General features: G+C 40.7%; 1 protein-coding gene and 1 long non-coding RNA gene across 2 annotated transcripts in view; one reads left to right on the forward strand and one right to left on the reverse strand.

Annotated features, from left to right (window-relative positions):
- The window catches only part of LOC125485451 (transcriptional repressor NF-X1-like), a 75,628-nt gene extending 73,467 nt beyond the window's left edge, over positions 1 to 2,161 (reverse strand). The window contains exon 1 of the mRNA XM_048608287.1: positions 1,945 to 2,161. Within this exon, the coding sequence (XP_048464244.1) occupies positions 1,945 to 1,975 (31 nt within the window). The 5' untranslated portion in view covers positions 1,976 to 2,161. The remainder of the gene's footprint in view (positions 1 to 1,944) is intronic.
- Positions 2,162 to 2,522: 361 nt separating this feature from the next.
- On the forward strand, positions 2,523 to 21,877 carry LOC125486691. Its single transcript, XR_007265330.1, has 2 exons — positions 2,523 to 2,657; positions 21,505 to 21,877. It is a non-coding gene; the product is annotated as an uncharacterized LOC125486691 (long non-coding RNA).
- The last annotated feature ends 3,247 nt before the right edge of the window (positions 21,878 to 25,124 follow it).

Genomic DNA, 25,124 nt, shown 5'->3' on the forward strand with positions numbered 1-25,124 from the left:
GACTCGCTCCCCCAATTTTCCAAGTTTCTTCCTGACAACGAAATCAAACAATGTCTCATTTCTGTAACAAGCAATTATCCCAGGCACCTGAAGATGCACTTCATCTCATCCAAATGGAGGAAAATTATGTAAAGTTTGACTTTCTCCAAAATCTTTTTGAAAGTTAAATGAAGAACTGGATTTGCGCACATCTGAAACTGAACTGTTTACTGAAATTTCATGAAAACAATTTTTAAAAAAGAAAAAAAATTTCCAGAAGTTCTGACAAGATTCTAACTCACTCTACAACTACACTGGCATTGCACTGATCACATCGAAGGTGATGGTTTCTTTTGTAAACAGCATTTGTGTGAAATGCACTTGTCTACATCAGATTGGATATCGATCGACCCTGAATGTCACTGCACAACTAAACCCCAAAAGTATCAAAAACTGCTAGATTCTGATAGACTGAGTCACAACGTGCCACCCATCTGTCACATTAGGTTCAATAAAACAACCGTTTCACAAAATAATTTAGTGCCAAGCTCAAATCTTCATACATATATTTATCTTATGTTTATCTTTTAAAAAAAAAGTTAAACTTCAACAGTAAAATACCAAATGTTATTACACGTAGTTCTCATTTTGTTGAGGTCAAGGGGCATGGTAACTTGTGTCAAAATGGGCTCACAATATAATTTGTGAAGCACTGATCTAAGATATCCACCAGCATCCAACTTAACATTCAGTAAATCCACCACATGTAATGGATGATCGTAGCTCCAATAACACAAAACGACTGATCAAGTGGCCAACTTGATCAGTACCTTGATCACCAACTTAAACATTACGTGGCCCACTAGCTGCTCAGTGGAAGCAGTGAGGACTGGCTGCAGGATGCAGAGAAAATAACTGAAGCTGCTTCAACAGCACCTTCCAAACTAGCAACCAGTCAGGAGGACAAAGGCAGACAGAAACACATTTTCTGCAAATTCTCTTTCAAGTCACATGCCATCCTGACTTGGAACTGTATCCCCCAGATTTTTTGGATTAAATCTACTAATTTCTACACAATTTTTATTCTCCTTTTTGGTGAAGCGTACAGACACATTTCAGGACATTCAATATTCACCATAAATGCAAGTAAGTGACAGTTACAACAAATTATATTAACAGAATAAAACTTGACAAGTTTGTGCTTGTAACCTGAACCCAAAAACTGTAATACTGCATTCACATTCAGAATTTAGTAAATAGACAACATACTTTATTTTGCTTGCATCCATGACACTCCCTTGCCATTTGAAGATCGATTCATGTGAACTCCCATGGATCGGAAGGGATTAACTAAACTTTGGAAGTAACAATTGCATACACCGTGCAAGGGGCATCATATTTATAAACACATTTGATCGAACAAATAGCCCACGCCTCCATCACTCACACCAATGTGGGAAATCCTCAATTCGACATTTACCCAGTGACGCTATTTGGTTCAACTGGTTTAAAAGAAACAAAGAATTTACAGCAAAATAAATTAAGACGGCTCAATCTAAATAGTCCACAGTGATATTTATAGTCTCCGAGCCTTCTCCCACTTTATCAGTACATCCTTCTATTCCTTTCTTGTTTACTCACACTGAGGGTTGAGATTTATGAATACCTTATTGGAATTATTAACAATTATTAACAATAATTAAGGAAATAAGTTATTAACCGTCGTTTTGGGCTCCAGTTATTTAAGGCTTATGTATCAAATTCGATCTTATTAAAGACTTAGTTAGGTCGCCTCGCACATAAGCTCAGAAGATTTTAACGACCGGAACCAAAAAGTTCCTTTACACGACAGCATCACCACCACAGCCACACTAGAAACGGTGCCGAATGAGGCCTAGCCAGAGGCGGCGAACCCCTGATCACACCGCCAGGCCTCACCCTCTCTGTCCCGCCACAGTAAAGTACCTGGGGGCTCCCCGGCCCTTGGGGCTGCCATCGTGTTCCCGCGGCGCTCATTCACAATGCCCAGTAAACAGTCAAGGTCAAAGGCCTCCTCTCCATCCGACCGAACAAAAACCCCAACTCCGCCAGCAGCCGAAGGACGGGAACTCTGACAGAAAATAAAAGACAACCTCCGGTCCAACCCTGACCCTACCTACTGCGCATGTGTCTCATTCACAAGGCGTCCACATTTCAAGCCAATAGAAGCAGCGAGGGCGGAGCCACAGGGGCCTCTGCTCCCGGAGAGCCAGGAGCGGACGGTGCTCCCTCCGGCCACAGGGGGCAGTGCTCCCAGAGAGCCAGGGGAGGACGGTGCCCCCTCCGGCCACAGGGGGCACTGCTCCCGGAGAGGCAGGAGAGGACGGTGCCCCCTCCGGCCACAGGGGGCACTGCTCCCAGAGAGCCAGGAGACGACGGTGCTCTCTCCGGCCACAGGCTGCACTGCTCCCGGAGAGCCAGGAGAGGACGGTGCCCCCTCCGGCCACAGGGAGCCCTGCTCCCGGAGAGCCAGGAGAGGACGGTGCTCCCTCCGGCCACAGGGGGCACTGCTCCCGGCGAGGACAATGCTCCTTCCGAACTTGACTCTATCACAGTCTATGGAAGGTGGAGGTGGTAATTGCTTTCCAAGTGTTCGAGGAATTGCGGAAATGTGTCAGACCAATGCTCCAGTGCTGAACGTATGTTGTGAAAAAAATTCATTCCGAGTGGCATTATAACTATTCACTCTGTGTCAGCTTAAGCCATTGAATGGATTGTTAACCAAAGCATGAAACTATACTGGCTCCCTAAGCCCAATTAGTAGAGCTCTGATTTTCCTCTTGAATTCTTGCAAAAATTCTTATTTGCAGTGTATTGCAATTAGACCTTTAACACGCATTAGGTTGCGTAGTATGTAGGTAAGGAATCAATATTAGCAGTCACGTGGGTAGAAGCAGGATTGAGGAAAAAAGCCTCACAGTAAGTGGATTTTAACAGTTTCAACATCTCCTCGGCCCCAGCCTCATCCCATGTCCAACCCTCCCTCTCATCCCTGCCTGCTTGACCTGACACAACCTGTCCATCTTCCTCCCACCACTCCCTACATGCACTCACCTATCGCCATCCCACCTACCTTCCCCAGCCCCACCTGTCCTCTCCATTTATTTCTGAAGAAAGGTTCCAACTCGAAATGTCAATTTTGCTGCTCCTCTGATGCTGCCTGGCCTGCTGTATTCCTCCAGCTCCACAGTATGTTATCTCTGACTCCAGCATCTGCAGTTCTGACAACCTTCAGAGTAATATGTATTCTGGATGCAAACACTTGCACATTGACAGGGTTCCCAAAATGTTGACTGTCAGAGTTAAACAATGAAAATGGTGTTTATGTATGACACAGAGGATTCTCACTTTCTCCTCTTTATTTCAAGCTAAGTTGACAGTAAGAATAAGAAATCTCCCAGCGATTGTGAACAGGGACATCAGAGGTGAATGTCATAATGGTTGGGTAAAGTTAGAAATTAAATAGCTTCATATGCCAATCCAGAAATTTCAAACAAAACAGACCAACAAGCTGACAAGTGAAAAGCAACATTAACATTGGTCTTACCACATCTGAAGACCAAGAATTAGAGTGGACGTAAAGTGGAATATGAACCTTGACTGCAACTATGCTTGGGCTGCACGCTTCCGTTGCACTATGGTGTACAACATTAATAAGAGATTTGCCAACCCTAACTTTAAAAAAAATTGGACAATTAACATGCTGTTAACATATAAATGGCAATAATTTTCAGTTAAGAATTACTTATCAATGTAAACTTAAAGTAACTTGCTCTAATGCAATGGCCTAGTGGCATTATCGCTGGACTGATAATCCAGAGACCTAGATAATGTTCTGGGGACCTGGATTTGAATCCCGCCACAGCAGATGGTGGAATTTGAATTCAATATATATGGAATTAAGAATCCAGTGATAACTGTGAATCCATTGTCGATTGTCTGGAAGAACCCATCTGGTTCACTAATGTTCTTTAGGGAAGAAAACTACCATCCTCACCTGGTCTGGCTTACATGTGACTCCAGATCCACAGCAATGTGGTTGACTCTTAACAATTAGGAATGGGCAATAAATGCTGCCTATCCAGCGATGCCGTCATCCTTTGAATGAATAAAGGTAATAAGGTTATGACATCCAATGTCCAAAATTAAAATGCAAACTTGTATTTAACTCCCACATGGCTATTTAAGACAATTGGTGATATTTGCAGTCAAAGAAGCATTCTTTATTCCATGACATTTTAGAGTCCTTATTTTAGTAACATTAGTTGAAGCAAGTTAGTAATATAAAAGAAGATTGCAAGAGTTTTTGTAGATATATAAAAGGTAAGAGACAGGCAAGACTGACATTGGACTGCTGGAAAATGAGAGCAGAGAAATAGTAACAGGGAGCAAGGAAATTGAGTTTTTTTGAAGAATCATTGAAGAGGATTGATGAGAGCAGAGTGGTGGACGTGATCTAAATGGACTTCAGTAAGGTGGTCGACAAGGTTCAACATGATAGACTGGTTAGCAAGGTGAGATCATGTGGAATACAGGGAAAACTAGCCATTTGGAAAGAGAACTGTCTTGAAGACAGAAGACAGAGGATGGTAGTGGAGGGTTGCTTTTCAGACTGTGACCAGTGGTGTGCCACAAGGATGGGTGCTGGGTCTGCTCGCTTTTGTCATTTATATAAACAATTTGGATTTGAACATAGGAGGTATGGTTAGGAAGTTTGCATTTGACACCAAAATTAGTGGTGTAGTGGACAGCGAAGGAGATTACCTCAGTGTACAATGAGATCTTGATCAGAAGGGCAGATGGGTCGAGGAGTGGCAGATGGAGTTTAACTTAGATAAGTGTGAGGTGCTGCGTTTTGGAAAGGCAAATCAGGGCAGGACAAATACACTTAATGGTAAGGTCCTGGGGAGTGTTGCTGAACAAAGAGACCTTGGAGTGCAGGTTCATAGTTCCTTGAAAGTGGAGTCGCAGGTAGACAGGATAGTGAAGAAGTTTGGTATGCTTGACTTTATTGGTCAGACCAGGAGTTGGGAGGTGATGTTGCAGCTTACAGGACATTTTAGAATACTGCATGCAATTCTGGTCTCTCTGCTATAGGAAGGATGTTGCGAAACTTGAAAGGACTCAGAAAAGATTTACAAGGATATTGCCAGGATTGGAGGGTTTGAGCTATAGGGAGAGGCTGAATAGGCTGGGGCTATTTTTCCCGGAGCATCAGAGGCTGAGGGATGACCTAATAGGGGTTTATAACATCATGAGGGGCATGGATAGGTTAAATAGACAAGGTCTTTTCTCTAGGGTAGGGGAGTCCAAAACTAGACAGCGTAGTTTTAAGATAAAAGGGGAAAGATTTAAATGGGATGTAAAGGGCAACATTTTCATGGAGAGGGTGGTACATGTATGGAATGAGCTGCCAGAGAAAATGGTGGAAGCTAGTACAATTATAACATTTAACAGGCATCTGGAAGGATATATAAATAAGAAGTGTTTAGAGGGATATGGGCCAAATGCTGGCAAATGGGACTAGATTTATTTAGGATATCTGGTCAGCATGGATGAGTTGGATCGAAGGGTCTGTTTCCGTGTGGTACATCTCAATGACTGTATGACTCTGTAACTGAACAGGTACTTCACAGTGGAAGGCATTAGTAGCGTACCAGAACCTTAAGAGAATCGGGCAGAGGAGAGTGTAGGGGCCATCACTAAGGAGAAAGGGCTGGGACGCTGAAAGGTATGAAGGTAGATAAGTCACTGGATCAGATGGACGAAACCCCAGGGTTCTGAAGGAGATAGCTGAGGAGATTGTGGAGACATTGGTGGTGATCTTTCAGGAATCACTGGAATCAGGGAGGGTCACAGTGAAATGGCAAATGTAACACCCCTGTTTTAGAAGGGAAGGAGGCAACAGATAGGAAATTGTAGCCTGGTTTGCCCAACTTTAGTCATTGAGGAGGTTCACAAGAATGAAGGCTTATCATGTGAGGAGCGGTGAGGACTCTGAGTCTCTATTCAATAGAGTTTAGAAGGATAAAGGGAGGATCTGGTTGAAATTTACAGAATACTGAGAGGCCTGGATTGAGTGGATGTGGTGAAGATGTTTCCACTGGTAGGAGACACCAGGACCCAAGAGTACAGCCTCAGAGTGATGGGATGACCCTTTAAAACTGAAATGAGGAAGAATTTCTTCGGTCAGAGAGTGGCGAATCTTTGGAATTCATTGCCATTAAGAGCTGTGGAGGCCAAGCCATTGAGTGCATTTAAGGCGGAGATAGATAGGTTCTTGATTAGTAACGTGATCAAGGGTTATGGGGAGAAGATAGGAGAATGAGTTCGAGAAAGATCTTAGCCATAATCAAATGGCGGATCAGACATGATGAGCCAAATGACTTATTTGTGCTCCTATACCTTATGGTCTATTGGACATAAAATGTGGTCTTGTTACTGCATTCACATGTGATAAGCATTACATCTCTAGACAAGTTGTATCAAATCCAATTGTACCTGCGCTGCCCTCTTCAGATCCAGCTCTGCTGATCCCGTAAAGAGAAGGAGCTAGCAATCCAAAAATAACCTTTGTTTTGGCCAGGGAGAGATGCAGGGATATCTTCCACCTTCTGACTGACTGAAGACAATGTGTTTTGAGAGGAGAGTGTTTTAACCCTTGAGTTCTGTAACTGTCAAGGAGAGATAAATGACAGGTTTACTTGTAAAGTTTTCAACAAAGAAGGTTTAATGATTTATTACATCTGAAGAGAATATACAACCACACCTATTCACACAGTCACACACACATACAAAGGAAGGTGGTTTACGATAGAGGTAAAAGGCCAAAGATTCACTGCCATGCTTGCTCCCTTCAAGGTGAGATCTTGAAAGGTCTATGATTGCAGGAGGTTTATGAAGATGGATTTTCAGCTTGGAGGAGCTCCTTCTTCATATACCTTCACTCTAGTCAAGGTATAATCAAACCCCTTCAATGGAAACCTGGTTTGGTTCTTCAAGTAGATGCAGAAATGCCAGCACAATGAATTTTCTTCCTCCTGTTTGATTTTAGGCAGGCCCTGTTTCTTGTTAGTCTGCAATCATTTTTTTGTCTTCCTGCTGCTCCCAAAGTGTATCTTAATAGATTTCCTTTAACAAAAACCAGGCTTTTGTCAGGTGACCATAATGTCTGTATTTCATTGTCCTCACAAATGGTTTCTCATGTTTTGGCCATCAACAATTTCAATTTTAATTGCTTATATCATCTTGTGATAAAAGGTGATTCTCCTTCACACTCATTTTAATGTTCTACGCAGGCGTGCCAGCTATCTTAGAGATCCATTGGTAGACGCATATATATTGATAGAAAAGAAAAAAAGTCACCTGACCTCTTAACTCCATTTTGTTTGTAAAGTGAATTGTCCATTTTTTAAAATCCACAAGCCTCCGTGGCAAGACTGTGACACCTGCCTCATATCAAATCTGGTGTAAATCTACATCTAGCTAGATCACTCATCTCAGCTGAAACTCACAAAAACAGAATCAAGATATTAGATTCTTAATAGATAACACAGAATGATCTGCAAATCCAATAGTGATAGAAGCTCACAAGATCTGAAATTGATGCAACAGCCTTTAGAGAAATTAGGAGGCCAGTTTGGGGACCAATCAAAGAAATTTGAGGTGGATATACCTACTTCTGGAACAGGAAGTTATGAACTGAATTTATGGAGTCAGCATTGCTATCAAAACTAACTGATGAAGAGACCCTACGAGCTCTCTGTTGGGATCAATGAGCATCTTATGAATCTCAAACTCAATGTGGACTTTACTAGCTTCAAAATCTTCCCACCCCCGACCTCATCCCAAGACCAGCCCCCACTCATTGACCTGTCCGTCTTCTCTCCCACCTATCCTCTCCTCCCACCTCACTGACTAATCCCCACCCCTACCTGCCTGCTATCACTGTGCCCCCCCCTATTTATTTCAGAGCCCCTTACTCCCCTCCAGAATCTCAAGTCTTTCCAAAATTCTTTTTCACAAAATGGTATCCTTTTAACATTGGCAAGCGAAAACCTTTGGGATGGGGAAGTCATGCCTCATAATGTGTGTTTTTTTATTGATTCAGCTGGGCAAACCTAAAGCCAACCGCCAGTGTGTGAACTAGTTACCAGTCAGTTTATGTGCTATATCAGAAACACATTTTCCAGTGATGTTTCAGCAGCACCCTTTTCCAGGACAACTGAGCAATTCAACTTAAAAAGATATTGTTTTGCACAGTAGCATTTGTCTACACATCAATTCTTCAGATCAAAGTGCATAACCCCACAGTTACCCATATTGTATTCCATCTGCCACTTCTTTGACCACTGTCCTAGCCTGTCCAAGTCCTGCAGCATCCTTACTTCCTCAACACTACCTGTTCCTCCACCTATCTTTGTGTTATTAGCAACTTTTTACAGATGAAACTACCATAGAAATCCAGGGGTTATACTTCACTGACTTAGTTTGTAGAATCTTGAGGCAGAATTTCCAATCTCAATCATCAGAGAGACAGTCGTGCTTCTGAAAGTTGCAGGTCAATCAATCTGTAGGCAGCAGCATGATCAGGAGCAGTGGCCACTGCTGGGATCCAATGCAGATTATCACTTAATCCAGATGTACAAGAGAGTACTTTCACTGGGTTCGCTTGCTGAGTAAGGTGTCTAGCGGATGAGCAAGCCATGGTAGGCGTAGTAAAGAGGAAGGGAAATGTGTACAGGATCCTGAAAGGAAAAACCCAAATCTTGTTTGGCCATTAGCCTGAGCAGCAGAAGTTGTTGGACTGGCTTCTTTGTGTGGGGGCTTCTTTTGTTACAGGTTAAATGCCAGTGGTAGTCGGATAAAGCGCTTAAATGGCCTTAAAGTGAACACTTAAATGTCTCAAATGGCCCACAGGTAGTGAGGCGTCATGACATTTCCCCCTACCCCAGGTAAAATTACAGTATGTTGTGATGGTGGGTCTAGGTACTTGGAATAGAGTACTTGGTTTGATGTCCAATTTTACAGACTCCTTCACAAACAGCTTCCAGAGGGCCATAAATCCCTGTTCTATTACCTAGACCATTAGTAAAGAGATCCCTCTCACAATTGGACTCAGCTGCCACAGCAAGAAATGTTCAAGACCATTCACAAAGTTATCCATAATTTTTTAGCTGTGAATTTAAAAAGAGAAATAACAGTAAATGAACAAATGCTATTTTAATTGAATATGCTTTACACAGAAATTCAGTAAAATAGCCTGGGTTCAGTATTTATCGTTTGCTGTGAAGATATGACATGCTGAAGCATGGATTTCAGTTTTAAATATTGGATCATTTCTGGGACTAACAATCAGCAATCAATCATTAAATTTAAAGAAAGCTTTACTGTTATTTTCTGTAAATCTCAATATAGTCACTCAAACACTGACCAGTTTTTTTAATCTCGGGAAACCAAGTAACAAACCATCATATCAATTTGCATGTAGAGATCAGAAAGACAGCAATGATGAGTGCCAACACAATTACTTTGATGAGCGCAAATGGCAAGCAATCGTCTCTTGCATCATAATTATTTCTCGCTTCATCAAGTCAGAAATGTTAGAGATAGGAACAGTAGGTGAAAATGCCACGGGACTAGCAGGGCGGCACTCCAAATCGAAAGAATGCCAAAACAGTGTCACATCAGAAATAAACACAGGCTTGATCCTTTTGAGCAACCTTTTGGCAGCACTGCTAACTATTGGGTTCATGAAGGAGGCAATCGTAACAAAATGATGAGCTGAGATTTCTGCTTCTGCTCTTAGCAATAAGCCTATTCATGACAAAAGAATGGATTCGTTAATGAGGAAGGAGCAAACTCATCCTCACTCCTCAGGACAGCTAATCTGATCTCTTCAGGCAATGTTTCTGTTGAGATTTAAATCAATTTTATATCATTATACATAAATTTTGGCTTGAAATTCTGCAAATGTTTGGAGCAGAGTTTGTGCTACTGTGAGGTGGCAGGTTGGACATTGAAGTGTATCAGGTACTGAAATGCGCTGGTCTTAAACTACATTATATTTCTGTGCTTGTGGGTTCCAAAGTTGAGCAATTTATGGGATAATAAGGGCAAAAACTTCTATCCAAGAAATTTTAATGTGTACATCTATGTCACAACAAGTGTAGTGATATTATAAATCTTCAAATCTGTATTCAAAAAGATACGTTTAAGTTTAAAATCAAGATGGCTTCCAAGGATATATTTTGCAGATTAAGAAATAACATTACCTCCAGAGAGAACAAGGATGACATTCTTCTCATGTGACCCCTGTGAGTCAGGCTGAAAGATAAACAAACTCTATTTGAAATCTTCATTGTCATGTTGCCTAGTCTTTCAAACCAAGACCTCTGCTATATAAAAACCTCAGATGGGAAAACAAACTCAGTCTCCTTATTAAATTACCTTATTTGGACAATGACTTGATACTTTGTGTGACATCACATGTTGAACTGGCCATCTTTACTCCCTGTTGAATTCAAAACTTTTCAAAGGAATTTTGTTAAAGAGACAGAGTCCTATAAAACGCCATCAGAGTGCTACAGTCAGCTAAGCGGCCAAGTAACTATTACTGCTATAAATTGAAAGGGAAAGAAGAATTCTCTCTCCACCAGCCTGCCCCACCTTCAAATTCACCTGAAAAATCCATCCCTGTATGGATCAACTACAAAACAAAACATCAGAAGGAAAAAAGGGCTATAAAGAAGTTTCTACATTTTTCAAGGCATTCACTTCAAGGCCAAAGTATCAACTTCAGGCCTGCACCACAATAATGACAGAGATAAAGTCCATTTTTATAATTACAGTTTTTTCTTCCTCTGATCTAATATTGTGTGATAGTGTGGGTAAATGAGACATTATATTTCCATCAAGTATTGGAGCATGTGTGTGAGAAATAAAATAAACTATCATTTTTAAATACAGAGTTGAATCAATCACTCTCAGGATAAATTAATATACACATCTTCATACAAATATATTGATTGCCAGCAAATGCCTGTCGCAACAGAATAGTAAGATTTGGAGTTTCCTCATGTCTTCTAACCAGATCCATTCCACTGTCAGCCCAATCTGGTTGGACACAACTGAAATAGCTCTAAGGATTGTTGAATTTAAAACCTAAATAAACCATTTACAATAAGTGTCTGCAAATTGAGAGAAGTTGACTCATAAATCATGAGCATGAGTTCAAGATTTGAACACTGCAATACATCAGGGAAGGCAAATGGTACTTAGACACTTGGTTCCAGGAAGCAGTCACAGCCATTCAGTTAAATATTTCAGCTGTGGATCCGTAGCAATAAACAGAAGGATGTGACTGTTACTGAGGTGGATATAAGAATGCAGAAGGTAGCACTGAAGGAGCCTCTGATGTTCTTGCGGCACATAGAGTAATAGAGTAGTACAGCATGGAAACAGACTTTTCAGTCCAACTCGTCCATGCTGACCAGATATCCGAAATTAATCTACTCCTATTTGCCAGCATTTGGCCCATATCCCTCCAATCCTTTCCTTTCCATATATTCATCTTGATGTCTTTTAAAAGTTGTAATTGTATCAGCCTCCACCACTACCTCTGGCAGCTCATTCCATACACACACCATCCTCTGTGTGAAAAAGTTGCCCCTTAGTTCCCTTTCAAGTCTTTCCCATCTCACCTTAAACCTATGCCCTCTAGTTTGTGTAGACTAAACAATGACTGCAGAGAGACTGAGAAAATTTATCAGAGCACCATTGCCCAGGAAATTAAAAAGAAATGCAGTTGTTCTGAGTAGTGGAATGTTTAGTTAGCATGATATACATTGTTCTCCGCAGCTGAGACCTTATTGAATAGTCAAGCTGGCTGGAGGGATTAAATGGTCTACACAGAATCACAGAATTATTAAAGTGCAGAAGGAGGCTATTCAACCCATTGGTCCTGTACTGGCTGTTCAAATAAGCGTTGTTACCTTGTACCAATCTCCTGTTTCTTCCCCACATCCTTGAACGCTATTTCTATCTAAACAATTTTCCAACATCCTCTTGAATGCCTCTTACCATGATCCTATTTATTTTCTTTTTATGTACAAGTGAAATTTCCTATCACTGATTCACAGAGGTTCAAAAGGCATTTTGTTGAAGCAAATCTCGCCCATAAACCTGGCTACTCCACCCAACTGGCAGTGTGTGTTTTTGTTGATGATTGCCATTTGGGATCATTCATTATATACTGCACCCAGAATTTCAGGCATGTAGACACTGTAGTAAGTATTGTTCCATTGTAAGCAACATCCAGTCAATTGAAGTCTGGCACAGGTCTGTTTTTCATGCTGAAAATACAATGACTTTAAATTGATCTGAGTTGGTACATCAGATGTATGACCAGCAATTTTTTGAAACAACTATTTACCTTGTTCAGCAGGCCTGGCAGCATCTTTGGAGAACTGTTCTGAAGAAGGGTCACTGGACTTTAAGCATTGATTCTGCTTTCTCTCCATAATGTTGCCAGACCTGCTGAGTTTCTCTGGCTATTTCTGTGACTATTTCTGTTTATGTTTCAGATTTCAGGTATCCACATTTCTTTGTTTTCTGTTTACCTTGTTCATTCGTTGCCACAATTTCTTGAGATTTTCAATTTAAAGTAGTTTAGTTCAGTAATCTTGAGGTTCCCTTTGTCATGTTTCAGAATCATTACCATTGCCATTAGCAGCAGTTTTGAGGGAAGAGGGGCTCAGTCAGTGTTTCTATTTGGAAAATTAACTGTAACCAAAACTGTGAATGTCAGCATGAAACCTTCATGGGTGGCTCACAAGTATTTTAAATGGAATGCACTGTAATTACCGTTACTAGCTGCTCCAAACTTTATTCTCTTTCTTTTTCCATCTCCAAAATGCCATTTTTAATAGCTAATTTTGCTTGCTTCATTACCCTTGATTTGAAATGAAGATATTTTTCACAGTTTCCCCCTTTTCACGAACAACTTTCACATTGCCACTTTAACATTTTCGATGTTCCAAAGCGCTTCACAAGGGTGTTAGCAAACAAAGTTTAACACAATGCCAAAAGGAGATATTGGAATGTGACAGGACCTCCAGCAACAGGTGGCGATGGTGAGAGAGGACAGTTAATGGACAATCTTTGGAGAAATGACTGTATGTTGGGAAAGGAGGGTTCATGGGAAGAAAGTGTAGACAGACAAAATATTTTTCAACCCATTGTTAACCACAGCCTTCATACCGTGTAAACTTTAAATACTTCCTTGTTTAACCACAATTTTCCTTCTTGTTTGTAATGATCAAACACCAGTTGTTGCGAAGTTGGGTATAATACTTGTGGATTGGGAGGCAGCAAGTTAGAATTTGGTGTTTGTAAAATGCTACAGAGGAAATCATTGTGTGGTCCCTTTAAAAGATGATGTGCTTTTTCTATACTAGAGATTTAAATAAAATGGCTGTGAGCAGCTTGAAAGTTTGAAAGTACATAGAGAGCACCTGGATTGAAACATTTGTATCAAAAGGCTGTACAGTTAGCAGGCCAAGTAGTTTGTTTTGTTACCAAGACAATAGCCAATCAATTTGAACCAGGCACTTAGATACCAAAACCTAATTAAATTTAAATCTGATGGTTTTGACAACATAGGACCAATCCTAGTGTAAGAAATTGATCATCAAGGGTATGAAAGAAGAGGGCAGTTGGATAAAAACAGGAGAACTAACTGCCATCTGCCAGAGTTAACAGCTCTCAGCTCTCAAGAGAGAATAGCTGGCTCTCACAGATTCCTATAAATCTTATAGAAAGCACCATCTAAATATCAAAGGGACCAATGGCACAGCTAGTTAATATTCCTGACAGAAGAATTGAAGGAGGAGGGATGGAGCATCCCAGAAGACACGTAACCTGGCTGTAATTTCGAGATAGTAGGAACTGCAGATGCTGGAGAATCCGAGGCAACAAGGTGCAAAGCTGGATGAACACAGCAGGCCAAGCAGCATCATAGGAGCAGAAAGGCAGATGTTTCGGGCCTAGACCCTTCATCAGAAAATGTAATTTCGACAGACTAAATTATGTTTTATTTTACATAAGTGGGACTTATATTTATTGGAACAGCATACCATTAGAATCTTGTTTTATTCAGGAATAGTTAGTAGTTAGAAGAGGTTTATTCAGCTTGTTAATAGTTTAGTCAATTTGTTCATTGTTAGAGTCAGATAAGTAGATTGTTACATGTTGATTGTAAAGCGAGTATCAGGGATTAATTTTCTTTAACCACTAGAAGTTGCTGAAAGGCAGGTTACTCCACTTTTCACACTCCTTTTACAGATTATAGGGTGAGGTGCTCCTCTTTGGGTGCATTGGTTTTAGCTCCCACAGAGGGGGGTCAATCTCTGCCTTATGACACAGTGGAATAAAGAATCCTTGCTATATGATCTTAAGGCTGTTCCTGTGTTCAAATCTCATGTTACAGAATCATGACCAAAATCTAGACTGCTGAATATATTAGAATGTGTTGATCTCCAATGGGTTTCTTTTTAACTTGATGTGGTAATGAAGTCATAGAGTCATTGCAGCATGTAAACAGACCCTCTCATCCAAATTGTCCATGCCGAATACTTAGGTTAATCCCCATAATGTAAGAAAATATTGTGCTATTGAGGAATCCAATAGACATTTATTTCAGTGAAGCTTTACTCTTAAGAATATATCTTTTTATTTTACTATACTTTTGATTATGGATGGAATTGGGAAAATAACTGTTTTATAACAAAAAACTGAGAAAGAAATTGCTGTTCTTTTCGAAACAAAGTTACTGAAACTCATTGTGGGTTGTGTTTATATTGTTGCTTTGCATGCATTGGAGGGGAAGTGTATGAGGGGACAGATTTGGCAGGCAACAGGTTGCTGATTGGTTTGTGGAATTGTGATGAGTTATAGATATCTGAACAGCTCGTGGGTGTGAATGGTACAGTGAGAAGCCCTTGGATCTCTGGAAGGGGAAGTGGTTTGTCTCTCACTACATTGAATCCTGAGTAAAATACCTGAAGCTAAAGAAAGCCAAATGTTTTCACCCACCAGTTGCTGTAAGCTGTTGATTTCAACTAATAAAACAGAAATGTTATAATTTGTGAAATTGTTGCTCTATGCCTTTATGAAAAAGTTGGGAAAAAAGGAAAAGCTTGGAGAATGAAAGGACTTAGGAAGCAAAAGGATCCCCTTCATTGAATCCTGAGGACTGGTGCCATTGAAATGTTTCCCCAGTACTTTTCAGAATGTATATGTATGCAATGAAAGTTTAGAGTATTAACTGGTACAGATATGTCAACAGTTCATAGTCATTTATCTGGTTAGAATCTACTTATTTGGAATAAATATTTAACTGTTCTTAAGTACAGAAATCTAGACCGTTACTTTGGTTAATCTGAGTCTATCAGACAAGTAAACTGGGGACTTTGCATGCTTTGAAAATTTTTATAAACATGTCTGACAATGCCAGGAATAGCAGGGAATAGCAGGAAATAGCAAGAACTGCAGATGCTGGAGTCAGAGTGGAGCAGGAAAGTGACGTTTTGGGTTGGGACCCTTCCCAGGTTCTAAAGAAGGGTCCTACCTGAAACATCAATTTTCCTGCTGCTCTGATGCTGCCTGACTTGCTGTGTTCTTCCAGCTCCACAATGTGTTGGCCAGGAATAACAGGGCCTGGTTTCCAGTCCGCTACCCCAGTGAGGCATGACATTGCAAACATTACATTCCATGGGTACTTGTGTCTGAGCAAAAATTATATTATTAAGCTGCAACAATGTACTTTCCTTCAAGTAGAATGTTGTGCTTCAAGTGATCCCCAGTAAGATGGAGTATGAGATCGTTATACTGTCAGGTCACATGATATAATACAGTGATGATATTATGAGCTTGTCCCTTCAAGGTACATTGTCATACTGACCATTAAACACAACACATAATGACTTTTAAAATCTAGCAAATGACTCTTTTTTGATATATCTGTACTAGATTATTCTTTAATGGCACCACTTGTTTCAATTAGTAAAAAGGAACTTTGATTAGACATGAAATTACATTTTAAGACAACCATATCCAAACATTGCATTTAGATAATGGATGAAAATTTGGAAAAAAAGTGAAAAAGATATATTTAATAAGGCAAAAGGAAGATAACTTATATTTTTATGAAATGCTTATTCGGGTCATTTCAATATTAATCCATAAATTGATAATCAATTTCCTATAGTTTGTCTTACTTGCAGATTTAATATGCCAACCATTAGAAGACAAGCCATACAGCTAAATCATCAAATCATAAAATTTTACAGTACGGAAGGATGCCATTCGACTCATTGTGTCTGTACTGGCTCCCAAAAGAGCCACTCAGCTAGTCCCATTCTCCAGCCCTATCTCCATAGCCCTCTAAATTCATCACTTTTAAATATATATTGAAACTGTATATGGAATCTGCCTCCTCAACTCTCCCAAGCAGCGTATTCCAGTCCTAACATCTCTTTGAGTAAAGAAGTTACTCCTCATCTCACCCTTAGCTCTCTTGCTGACAATCTTGAAATCGTGACCCCTAATTATTAACATACCAATGAGAGGGACCTTGATGTTTGTGAGGACAGCATGAAACAGGCAGGTTGATGTTAGGAAGGAGGATGTGCTAGAAATTTTGAAACACATGAGGATAGATAAGTCCCCTGGGCCAGATGGGATATACCCAAGGTAACTACAGGAAGCGAGGGAAGAGATTGGTGCCCCTTTGGTGATGATCTTTGTGTCCTCACTGTCCACTGTCCACTTGGATGAGGAAGTGGAAGGGTGGGTTAGTAAGTTTGCCGATGACACGAAGGTTGGTGGAGTTGTGGACCGTGTGGAGGGCTGTTGTAGGTTGCAACGGGACATTGACAGGATGCAGAGCTAGGTGAAGAAGTGGCAGATGGAATTCAACCCAGAAAAGTGTGAAGTGATTCATTTTGGAAGGTTGAATTTGAATGCAGAATACAGGGTTAATGGCAGGATGCTTGGCAGTGTGGAGGAACAGAGGGATCTTAGGGTCCACGTCCATAGATCCCTCAAAGTTGCTACCCAAGTTGATAGGGTTGTAAAGAAGGCATATGATGTATTGGCTTTCTTTGGCAGGGGAATTGAGTTTAGGAGCCATGAGGTTATGCTGCAGCTCTATAAAACTCTGGTTAGACCACACTTGGAATATTGTATTCAGTTCTGGTCACCTCATTATAGGAAAGATGTGGAAGCTTTAGGGAGGGTGCAGAGGAGATTTACCAGGATGCTGCCTGGATTGGAGCGCAGGTCTTTTGAGGAAAGGTTGAGAGAGCTAGGGTTTTTTTCATTGGAGCGAAGAAGGATGAGAGGTGACTTGATAGAGGTTTACAGGATGATGAGAGGCATAAATAGAGTGGATAGTCAGAGACTTTTTCCCGGGGTGGAAATAACTATTATGAGGGGGCATAATTTTAAGGTGATTGGAGGAAGGTATAAGGGAGATGTCAGAGGTAGGTTCTTCACACAGAGAGTGGTGGGCGTGTGAAATGCGCTGCCGGCAGTGGTAGTGGAGTCAGATACTTTGGAGAGTTTTAAGTGACTCTTGGATAGGCACATGGAGGATCGTAAAATGTAGGGTATGCAGGGTAGTTTGATCTTAGAGTAGGACAATAGTTCGGTACAACATCGTGGGCTGAAAGGCCTGTACTGTTCTATGTTCTATGTTCATGTTCTATACCAATTAGTGGAAACAGAATGTCTTTCTTTACCCTGTCAAAATTGTTCATAAGTTTGAACACTTCAATAAGGTCACCACTTAATCTTCTCTTCTCCAAGGTGAATAAGTCTAATTTATCTAATCTTTCCTTATATATAAAATCCTCATTCCTAGTATCATTCTAGTAAATCTCCTTTGCACTCTCTCCCGGGCTTTAACATTATTCGTTAAATAAAGTGTCCAGAACTAAACACAATTCTCCAAATATGGTCTGACCAACGATTTGCAGAGGTGTAGCATCACTTCCTTGCTTTTATACTCTATGCCTCGATTTATAAACCTAAGAATCCTAGAAGACTTCTAACAGCTGCTTCAACTTGCCTGGCCACCTTCAGAGAATTATATTGAATCATGAGGTCCCACTGCTCCTGTACTCCCCTCAAAGTTGTACCATTAAAACTGCATTGTCTCTCCATGTTTCTTCTACCAAAATACATTACCTGCATTGAAATTCATCTGCCAGGTTTCTGTCCATTCAGCCAACTTGTCAATGTTCCTCTGAAGTTGCTCAGTGTCATCCTCACAATCCACTATTCTTCCTTGCTTAATGTTTAAAAATTTAGAGAATTTGCCCTCAGAACACATTTCCATACATTTATATCAATCAGAAAATGCAAGGTTCCCAACACCAATACCTGGGGAACACCGCTTACATCTTGTCTACAATCTGAGAAATGCTCATCTATCCACACCCTTTATTTGCTCTGTTTTAGCCAAACTCTAACCCATGCTGCCAAGGATTCATCAATCCCAAACATTTCTAATTTGCTAATCAATTTACCATGCAGCATGTATCAAATGTCTTCTGAAAATCCAAATATACAACATCCACAGCACGACCATCATCCATTGCCTGTGCTACCTTGTCAAAGAACAAATTTGTCAGACCTGACCTGCTCTTATAAAGCCATGTTGACTGTCTAGTATTAACTTGTTTCTCTCTAAATACATATTTATTCATTTATTATTGCCTCCGCCAGTTTTCCCAAGCATACAGATCTGTAGTTTTCTGGGTTATCCTTTGCCCCTATCTTAAACAATGCCATCACATTTGCAATCCTCTCGTCCCCCAGGACTAATCCAGTGTTCAGAGAGATCTGGAAAATTTCTGTCAATGGCTTTGCGATTTGCTGCCTTACCTCTTTCAGCGATCTAGGATGCACCCCATCTGTGTCTGGTGACTTCTCTACCTGGAGCGCTGCAAGCCTTTTGAGCAACTCTTAGTTACCTACTGCTATTCTACTGCTCCGTTGCTGAACATCCAAATTTACAGTTCTGAGGAAGGGTCACTGGACCAGAAACGTTAACTCTGATTTCTCTTCACAGATGCTGCCAGACCTGTTGAGCTTTTCCAGCAACTTCTGTTTTTCCTGGTGACCCACATTTTCAATTGGTCCATTGTCACCACTTTCTAATTTGGTAAAGGTGAATGCAATGATCTCAGTTAGTACCTCTGCTATACCCTTTGCTTCAGTGAGTGGCTTACCCTGCTTGTTCTTTATGGGCCCCACTCTATCCTTCAGTAGTCTTTTACTATTAATGTGTTTGAAGAACATTTTACGATTTGTTTCAGCACAGCCTACCATCCTTTCTTCATGCTTCCCCTTAGCTTCCGTTAATTCAGCCTTAGCCTCCCTCCTGCATTTGAGATACTCTTCCCAATTTCTATTGCTATTATTATTCCAGATGCAACAAAAGCCTCCTTTTTCTTCCTTATTTTCTCATAATATCGAACTGGATGCTAAACATTTTGTTATAATAATAATATTATTAAAGTTTGCGTTGTCTGCTTAATATTTCAGTAATGGTACTAATATTGAAACAATGTCAGTTGAATCGAGTTGTTGAGTATTGGCATTTTGGTATTATTGCAGGAGAAAAAAAGAAAGAATTTCCTTACATAGAAGCATGATACAGTTGTGGTGTTAGTATTAGCTTGCCCAATCCTTTTGGGGACATATAAACTACTTACGGAAAGTATTGAAGAGAATTTCAGTTTAGGATCTTCAGAGGGTCAGCATCTATAGCAGTAATGTCTCATTCATCCCAAGTTTATGGCAAGATGTCAGAGCATATTTTATTCCAGTTTCTGTAGGAAAAGGATTGGATTTTAATTCTGGGGTTGGGTGAAATTGTAAGTCCCAAACCTGTATCATTTTGTGCCAATGCCTGACACCTGATATGTTTTGTTACGATCTGGCCAATTCGTGGCCGAAGAGTGTTTTCACTGTCCAATGAAAGTCAATGGTGGCCCACCAGTCTCACAGATCCTCATTTGCAGAGTTGAAGGTCACTGATACATATAATGGAAAGAGATCAAAAATGTTACATGGAGCACTAGCCACTCCAGTTTGCAGCTAAGATCTGTCTCCATTCCAGCAGGATCATCTTTTGGCTTACAAAGGTGGCCCAGGTGGCAACTGGAAAATTTCAGTCCGCAGCGATAGTGTGGTGTTAGTGGTCAGAATGATGCCTCGTATGCTTGTGGGTAGGTCACTGTTCCCCTTCGACACCCACCCCCCATAAATTGACATGTTTCAAAATGGCCGAGAGAGCAATATGTCAGCATACCTCTACACCTACCATTAATAGGATATTGTGGACATTCTGCATCTCATCTTTGCCTATTTAAACATCTGTTCCAACAATTCTAAAAAGGGTGTGATCAATCACAAAATGTCCAGGTTTCTGTTATACCTAATATCCACCTTTGTGCCTTCTTGCATTCTTTTAAATTTGGTTTAGTAGTCTTGGAAGCATCTGCCATTTTGCAGATAATTATGTTAAGGCACTGAAGGCTCCTTACTTATACACCCATACAAATTTTTGTGTTTACTACAGCTTTTTTCAATTTTTTTTCTCAGAATGTAGGAGGTATTGGGAAGGCTTGACAGCTAGGTAAGGAATCTAAAACATAGGGGCACAGCCTCAGGATAACGGACTGAAAGTGAAGTAAGGAAAAATTTCTTCACTGAAAGGATTGTGAATCTTTGGAATTGTGTACCCTTGAGGATTGTGGATGATCCATTATTGATCATAATTAAAGCTGTCATAGATAGATTTTTGGTCAAGGAATCAATGGATATGGGGGAGTTAGTGTGAAAGTCGTTAGAAAGTCATTATTACAGGATATAGGAGGCTGGAATCTATGCAATCTTCATGTTATATTTCCCATGAAAATACTGTGAACTGGGTGTCAAATGATCCTTTCCGAAAACAAAGCTCTTTGTCGCCAGAAGCATTAAAAAATTACCTTTTGAAAGAAGTGGGATGCCACTGTCTGGTTTCTTGAGGTTGATGATGAAAATTATTGTGTTTGAACACAAAACTGAATCCAGAGATTTGTTTTTGGTGCAGAGGAAATGTTTTCTTTGGATCCCATTACAATTTCAGTTCTCCTATAGCTTGTTCTTAGGTTGACTGTTGTCAGTCACTTCCTTAGTCAATCTGATTTTTGAGAGTTGATTCATTTCAGTCTTGCCTAGTTAAACATTAGCAAAACCAGAGGGTCAGGGTGGGATGCTCTTTGGAGGATTGGTGCACTCAATGGATCAAATAGCCTTTCCGGACTGTAGGGATTTTATGTATCATTTGTTGCATTAAATAGCATGGATCAGGCCCAATGGACTAATCCTGCTCATGTCTCTTATCTCTTGTTTTGTATTTTCTATTTCTAGATTTATCCCAATAAGAAAGCAGTGGGCATTCTCGAACTACTGGAGATTTTATGTTGTATGTCACACCTTTCCTGACTGATGTTACTCCTATAAAAGAGACTGGTTTCATTTTCTCTTATGCACATGCCACATGAATGGGCACAAGATGGCACTATTACAAAGTGAAGAAATTACAATGGAATGACTTTGTCAGCTATTTGAGAGCCCACAAAGAGTCAATCACATCATTAAGATTTAAACTAATCATGTTGGATTCTCTTCCCTAAATGACATTAATGTATGAGCGGGTTTTAACAACAATCCAGCTGTAAATTCCTGAGTGGAATACAGAAATTTTATGATTTACTGAATTAAATTTCACAATAATTCATGATATCTATGTTGGATTCACACTTTACAGAGTTTCCCATTGTGCTTCCTGAGCATCTAGAACATATCCCTTCTTTCCATGAAGAAGTAAGAATATATTTGTCTTTTCCGAACTTAAAATTGTTGCTCACAATTGTTATTGCGCAGAGAGTTTCAGAGGGATTGATTTGAATTGTTGCAGCATGAAATGCTTTACCAGGGGAAATGCTTAAGATCAAAATCATTCCATCATGCCAGGAAAAAGTATTATAAATATTTGAAGCAGAGGAAGCAAGGCAGCTTCGGGGATAAACTCGGGCTAAATATTCAACAGAGCTGGTTTAACCCATTAACATGAGTTAAAACTTGCCTGCATTTCTGATGAATGGTCTAGGCCCGAAATGTCAGCCTTACTGCTCCTATGATGGTGCTTGGCCTGCTGTGTTCATCCAGCTCTACACCTTGTTGTTTCTGCATTTCCTGAAGTTAATTTGTAGGTGAGAATCGCATTCTGGCTGTAGCAGACATAGGAAGTGTGCCTCTAAGTGTTTCTCACATAGGGAAAAATGTAAAAATAGAGCAATGGGTGAAGGACAGGATTTCCATCTTCTCCAATGTAGCACTGAAGGTGTTAGCCCAGGAACTTTATTCATAGAATCCCTACAGTGTGGAAACAGGCCCTTCAACCCAACAAGTCACACCAAGCCTCAGAGAATCCTACCCAGACCCATTCCCCAAACCTACCTAATCTACACATCCCTGAACACTACAGGCAATTTAGCATGGCTAATCCACCTAACCTACACATCTTTGGACAGTAGGAGGAAACCGGAGCACCTGGAGGAAACCCATGCAGACACGGAGAGAATGTGTAAGCTCCACACAGGCAGTTGCCCGAGGGTGGAATCGAACCTGGGTCACTGGCGCTGTGAGGCAGCAGTGCTAACCACTGAGCCACCATGCTGTCCTAACTGGGAAGGAGACATCTCAAGTTTTCATAGGGATCCAGGAAGCCCTCAGGCAAACATTCCAAAAGGAATGAGAGCAAATAAGGAAAACGCAATAGGTTTGATTCCAATAAGTTGACAGAGTGGTGCAAAAATTTCAATGATTTCACACAATTAGTCAAGGTCAAATACAATCCTCGTACATTGCTAAGTGCATTATAGCTCTATCACTCTTGGCAGCTTTCCATCTTGTGAAACAATGGTTTACTCTGTGCCATTCAACTCCATGTAAAACATAGCCTAGTTTAGGTCAGGTGTCCCACAATGAAATTGCAGACTCTACCACATTTGCTGCACAGGAAGGGTTTAGAGGCACAAGACTTGCTGGTAACTAATTTCTCTGAGCCCTCTTCTTGGTCAGCCAAACATTTTACTTCTGCTCGCCTCTTCCAATGCCCTTCCAGACAACTAACCTGCAGAGATCATGGCCATCAATGACTCTCTCTGAGTCAGTCGTGTCACTGTCTGCTGTCTTCATGTGTCTCTTGTAAGTGTCCTTGTAATGGATTTATGGATGTTCAGCAGTTTGTGCTCCAGTGGCTAGTTCATTGTACAGTTTTCACTCATCGCTGAGTATTTCCAGCATTTTTGTTTTCACCTCTCAGTTAGTGGCTTGCCCTGCCAAGAGCTGCCAAGGCTACATCAGAGAAAGTGAAAGTGGAAACTGCCATTCGCTAATCAGCGATCTCTAGCTATCAGAACTTATGTATATCATTCATATGCCCCAGTTCACCTTGCACACTTCACACTACTCCAGACTTCACATACTCACCTACATGCTTACAGATATTCAACACTGACTGGAACATCACCCAAACCAATTGCATAACACTTTATCGAATGAAGGAAATCTGCTCCCTTTTCCTGGTCTGGCCTACACGTGACTCCACACCCACAGCAATGTGGTTGACTCTTAATTGGTCTCTGGATAATAGGGACAGACAGTAAATACTGGCCTAGCCAGCAATGCCCACATCCCATGAATGGATAAAAGAGAAACAACTCAGTGAAATATTTCCCTCTCTCTTGAGAGGCAACATGACATATAAGTGGAAGGAGAAGCCAAGAACTGGAGTGATGGCTGTGGACAAGCACATCTGCACCTCGCCATCCCCTGGCGCTCTAAATTATTGATGTGACAGTCACTGGAGAAATTGCAGCTGGCATAAACACAGGAAATGCTGGAGATACTCAACAGGTCTGGTATCGGTAGTGGAGAGAAACCAAGTCAGTGTTTCAGGCTTTAACCTTCCATCAATATGACTGGAAAGGTTAATTTTGTTTCTCTGTTCACATGTGCTGCTTGAGATGCTGCCTATTTTCAGCATTTTCTGTGTTTATTTCAGATTTACAGCATCTGTGGTATTTTGTGTGCAAATTGGAATTGGCACTGCCAAAACCATCCAGAATGCCCTATGAACCTTTTGTAATTCCTCTGCCAGATCCCACAATACATTTTGAAGTATGAGACACAGGTAGTGTAGCCACACACTTCTCATTTCCCACCCAAAACCTTCAGCCCTAACACAACATTTCTGCATTCATGTTTTCAGATACCTAAGAATGCTGCCTTGCCTGCTAGCTAGATGGAGAGTAAACTTCTGCAGAAAATGCACCATTACGAGATGAGACCTGCAGCTACCAGATCTAATGCTGACTCTTTGCATACTTTAAAGAGGTAGAATTAAATGTGGTCCCCAATCCTGTTCCCCTTACAATAGTTCTTGGACTTTAGGGATTTTTTATAAAGAACAAATTCACATGGTCACAGCATTTGGCTCAGCCACAACATTATTAACTAAAGTAAACCAAATATCCTGATACAATACTTCTGAACTTGTTTAAACCTTTCACAACACCTTGATTGGTTTGTCCATTTTAAATCTCTCTCCTATTTAACCTTGGCTCCCAGCCAAAACACACAGTAACCATAATGTATTAGGAGAGAAAACTTTATCAGGAAACCACAGGCAAGACCTCATGTTTTTCCCCAAATCTTATGTACTTCAGACCCAAGCCCTGGATTTGGTTGTTACTTTAGGTTATCTTAACGTCTCAGCCCAATACCCCTCAGATTAGGCTGATAACTGACAATCAATGAGCCTGGTTTACCGTTCCTGAACCTCCTTCATGATTGTAGGCCCCTCCAGACAAGGTCACTGTGATTTGCCTGGAACACTTGCCCTTCAGGGCTCTTCTATATGGCATTGATTGTAGGCCCGAGTCAGACTGACCGCTCCTGACCCTTCTGCCGACTGCAGCTCA

Source organism: Rhincodon typus, chromosome 2 (assembly GCF_021869965.1).
Source record: "Rhincodon typus isolate 14 chromosome 2, sRhiTyp1.1, whole genome shotgun sequence".
Lineage (NCBI taxonomy): Eukaryota > Metazoa > Chordata > Chondrichthyes > Orectolobiformes > Rhincodontidae > Rhincodon > Rhincodon typus.